General features: G+C 34.7%; 1 protein-coding gene across 1 annotated transcript; it reads right to left on the bottom strand.

The window, feature by feature from the left end:
* Positions 1-1619: 1619 nt before the first annotated feature.
* On the bottom strand, positions 1620-4860 carry LOC107633527 (protein FAR1-RELATED SEQUENCE 5-like). Its single transcript, XM_016337142.2, has 4 exons — positions 4543-4860; positions 3213-4450; positions 2618-3125; positions 1620-1967 (listed from the first exon to the last, which is right to left on the bottom strand). Exons 1-4 carry the CDS (start codon positions 4858-4860, stop codon positions 1620-1622), a joined length of 2412 nt encoding a protein of 803 aa, XP_016192628.2.
* Between the last annotated feature and the right edge of the window lie 406 nt (positions 4861-5266).

Here is a 5266-nt window from a genome sequence, read left to right as displayed (position 1 = left end):
GTGCGGTTATCTTCACGTATCCTATTACAGTAATTCCCAAAAACCCTCTACTGAGAACCCTTTCGAGGATGATGTTCTCACCCCCCTACATTTTTCCCCTTTCAGGATATGGCGCAGAAGTTACGAAGAGTTTATCTAGTTGTTGTTAGATGCTCTGTATTGCTTTAGATTATTATTCATTGTACCCTCGCCTTTATCTTGATACATTCTGTAAGAGGGATAGGAATTGTATTGGGTAATGCTTGTAATATTATATATATATATATATATATATATATATATATATATATATATATATATATATATATATATATATATATATATATGGATGTACTCTATGAGTTTTGTAAGTTGTATGGTATCTATGGATGTATGTTATCGGATGAAAGTATTTTTGGGAGCGGTATTGCGGTTTAAAGTTTTAAACAGGCTCATATTTTAGTATTAAATAATATAAAAGTCGTCGTAATGTCTGACCTATCAGAGTCGCACAGCCGGTAGCGTGAGCTTTGGTAGTTAGGGTGTTACACAGACTATCTTCCACATCTGTCAAGCAAGCAAAACCAATCAACATCTTTTCAAGCCACACATTGACAAAGTTTAAATGATAGGTGAAAATATCAGTTTGCTTAAGTCAATTATGCGCTCAAATACTATACCTTCAATGCAAACAAAATTTGATGTGATCATGAAATAGGGAAAATGCCAATAAGAAAATAACAGGCATCTTTTTGAGAATTTGCTTGATATTTGAGAAAATTAATTATAAAAGGGAAGTAACTGAAAGAATGTTTTTCCTTTAAAATAAATACTGAGAGAAGCAGACACAAAAAAAGGGACAAGCAACATTATAGGAACATACCAGCCAAAAAAGTTTCTTTTACTATTTTATCAGGTTAATGATAAATAACCATGTGTAGGTGGCCATAGCCATCTACTTAGAGTGAATTAAACATTAATGTCACTAAGAAAAGCAGTAAAAAGGTTTTTACCAGCTCATTCTTCTCTCGATTAAGAACTGCGAGGGATGTTTGTGACAGTGTCTCCCCCTTTGAATCTAATAAAAGATTTTGGAGCTTCTCAATATTTGAATGAGAATTATTTGCAACTGGAGTAGATTCTTCATGGAGGCCTTTTTCAGAATCTTTAGAGCCCCAAATCTTATTACAAGCAGATTGATTATTGGTCTCGCCCTCAGCAATAGGACTCATTATTGGATCAACCTTCACAACTGCCAGACACCATTGCCATGCAAATGGATGAGAGAAATAACAAATATTGAAATACATCTTTGAAAAATCTTCTTATGGAGGAAAACTACTAAGTAGGGGAACAAAAATACTTCTTTGTAATTTGGAGAATATAGGTGTAAAATTGATTAACTTACTAACCTCAAACACCATGGCACATTACAAACTTTCAACAGAAAAATATTATCTTAAAACAAAACTTAAAAAGTGAACACAGACTGGTGAACTAATAATCATTCATTGTGGATGCCAATATCTGCACATTCTGTCATTACTAAACAGACAAGGGGTAACAAAAATTAAAAATATAATATATAATCAGCAACTTTAACATGCATAAATTAAAAATATAATATATAGATTATAACTCTATGGCTTTTTATTGTTGATGACATCATTCAAAAGTCCAGCCCATGTATTGCTATCACTGGGTCCACTAGAATACGACGAGACATGCGAAAACTGAGGATATGATGTAATTCTGGCAGTAGAAGGATATTGGTTGAAGTACGCCATGCCATTTGGAACAGGATGAAAAGGAATAGGGAGGACTCCACCATAAGGTTGATAAGGAAGGACCACTGGAAAATGATGCATAGGATATTGTGGCAATCCTGGTATCTTGGTTGTGGCTGCAACTGGAACTTCGATCACTTCTATTCCTGATGTGTTGGTCTTATCTTTTAATGTCTCTTGACTTAGACTAATTTCTTCGGTCTAAACATAAATCATAATTTTTAAATAATTACGATACAGAATTTAAAAAAAATAAATAAAGAAACTAGTCAGACAAGCTAGAGTCGAGTAAGAATTTTCTCAAAGTGTTGGCCTCACTCGCCCTTAAACTCTCAGTTGCACTTATGTGTATTGGATTAATATAATTTAAATTCAACTTAAGACTTTAATTTTCCTTCTTGAATTATCTAATATAAATTATTAGATATGCATAATGTTACCTTCTGTCAACTTTTTTTGCCATTTGCTCTAATCTTCGGTGTTTCTGTCAATTTAGATACAGACTTCTTGCTTCCACAACCCTTTAATTTTTTGTAACAGAATAATAAGAAATAATATACGCACTACGAGAATAATATGTTGCAAATTTGAATTGAAATGACAATAAATTTGATAGATGGTATAACATGGACAAGTGCTTACTTTAAAATTATTTTTATTGTGCACGGGTGTATTTTCTACTGATTTTGTGTTCTGAGAGGGAGTCTATTTATTGGCATCACATTCTTCAACCTGCTAAAAAAAATTTTAAAAAGTGCTCAAAATATAGGATTATTTAATAGTTCTGCGAAAGACACTAAAATAATAGGTAAGCATAAAGTATATCCTTAAGCAAGGCATTATATTAATACCATTGGTTCATCTTCAGCATTTGAGTATTCAGTGGGGGAGTCCTCCTTGGCGAGTAATGGACATGTCCTAACAAAATGCCTGCCTGACTTACAATGTGAACATCTTCGCCTCTTGTGGCCTTTTGGAACCTTTCTTGGAGCCCCTTTTGACTTTACAGCAGCTGGATCACCTATTAGCGCTGACGTGGGGGAAAGCCTCGCTTGTGCATCACCTTTATTTTGCACCTTCGAAATTAGCTTAAGTAACTCACCTGAGATTTCCCTATAGTCTGCTGAATTTTTGGAAGAAATATCACAAAGCTTCCAACAAATAGATGCCATTGCACCGCGTCTAAGTGTGGGCGCTATATCATCAGTGGTGTCTTGCTCGCCAATTGAGCATATAAAATCACTCTTTGCATCTCTTGTCCATCTTTTCAGGATAAGAGATGTAGGGACACATTTTGCATTGCGATGCTTTAAGACCCCAAAGATGTGGGAGCACGGTAGTCCACGAGTCTCAAATAGCCTGCACTCACATGCAAACAGGTCCTTGTCTTTATTGTAAGATACTTTAAATTCCTATTGCTGATTAAAATACTCACTCGTGCTGTACTCAACAATGTCTCTACTGTTTGGGCATTCAGTCACATTTAAAGCACCTGCTGCTTCTATCTCATCTTTCACAAGTTTGAAAATATTTTTAGTATAAAGTTCAGCAGCTTGTTTCTCAAAACTTTCCAAGCACGTAGTCAAAACAGGAAACTTATAAAAGGTTTCAAAGTCAGCAGTAAGATGGTTGTTTCGGTAATGCCTTAGTACTTCACTAAATTTATGCATGAATTCAAGGAGACTGGTTTTACTGTCAACATAGTTCTTCAATAATGAATAAATTCCCTCACACTGTGATGTAGTTCTTATGTGGCCAAAGAAGTGCTCCCTTAAATATGCGGTATCCCACTTCATTCTGTCATTATAAATGCCCTGGACCCATTCATTCTCGGCAAGTCCGTATTTGGATATGATCTCGTTCCATCTATGTTCAAATATTTGTACGGTAAATTGTCCATACAATAATACACTAAAATCATCCCAAAAATGCTTGTTTTTTATATTCTGTACCGCATTACATTGGAGATGCCATGCACAAAGGCGGTGTGGTATACCAGGAAATATTTCTAAGATAGCCTCTCTCATAGCACGGTCTCCGTCTGTCACAACACCTCCGGATAGTTTTTCTGACATGATTTCTGAAAATTCCTTCAGTGCCCACTTGAAAGTTTCGGACCTTTCATTTGAGAGCAGAGCGCATCCAAAGATAGTTGTCTGGCCATGGTGGTTGGTCCCTGAAAATATGACTAAGGGCTTGTTGTATACATTTTTCTTGTAAGTGGTGTCAAAAGCCAGTACATCGCCAAAACATTCGTAATCAACAACGCTTTCTCCATCAGCCCACACCAAATTATCCAACCTACCATCCTTCAAGGTGAACTTTCCTAGAAATAACGGGTCACTGTCTGCCTTAGAAAACAGATAGGTCAACGCAGCAAATGCATCACCGTCTTTCACTTTGCCATGCCTAGTCTTACTAATGTGGTTATGTAAGTCTTTGCTGATAAAACCCACTTTATCATATCCACCTTTTTGGGAAACCATGTAACCCATTATGTGGCAAGTTTTAACACCACATGCTCGCAAGCTGCCTGCTTGTGTTTTATCGGCCTCATCAAGCCCACGATTCGTGGCAATAAGATGTCTGTACTTAGGTGGACACAGTAGATGATTGTGTTCACTCTCAAAGATACTGACTTTCCATTTACCCGTTCTATAGTGACGAATGAACCGAATCTCGCCCTGCAGTTGACACAAGTAATTGCCCTATGCTCCCTTTGCCGATTGTCCCTTTTAAGGTGCTTTCAATGTCTTTCTCCTGCTTTATTGCAAACCAACTGTCTTGTATTAATGTTGCCATTAGCATCCACCGTCTTCAAGTCTTTTCGGGACACAAATCCATAGCACTTGGCATATTTGGCATAAAATTCACAAACTTGAGATTCTGTATCAAACACCAGTCCCCATATGTCTTCGATGGTCAAATCAGTTATCAACTTTTCAAAACCATCAACATTAATTATATCTACCTCTGATTCATCTATAGTTACATCCACCATATCATCACTTTCATTGGAACTGCACTCATACTCAACACTTAAATTCTCAGATTGATCACAATCCTTATACGACTCTTTGCCATCATTCTCCATGACTGAACTTAAAATTTTAACATGTTAGGTCCTAACTAAATGCTAGGAGAATGGAATAGGCATAATGAACTAAACTTTTTTTTTACTAAAATTATTGCTCAATCAAATTCTATGAAACCTAAGAGCTAGTAGTGCATAAAAATGTTAAAACAGTTTTTAAAACTTAAAAAAATTATAATAAACATGTTTATAACGAAGAATAATTTATTTTTTTAAATTCTTTAAAATTTTATAAAATATTTTAAAATAAAATAATTTATAAATAAAAAATTCATAATAAACATAATTATAATAAATAAAATCTTTTATTTTTTAACTTTAAAATTTTACATATGTATCATAAAAATTTATTTTATCCTAAACATTATCATTAAAAATATTAAATTACCTAACTCAAATTTTAGAG

This window comes from Arachis ipaensis, chromosome B3, assembly GCF_059453495.1.
Source record: "Arachis ipaensis isolate K30076 ecotype BB chromosome B3, ASM5945349v1, whole genome shotgun sequence".
Lineage (NCBI taxonomy): Eukaryota > Viridiplantae > Streptophyta > Magnoliopsida > Fabales > Fabaceae > Arachis > Arachis ipaensis.
Note: the sequence above shows the minus strand (reverse complement) of the source record. Positions and strands in the feature narration are given on the sequence as shown.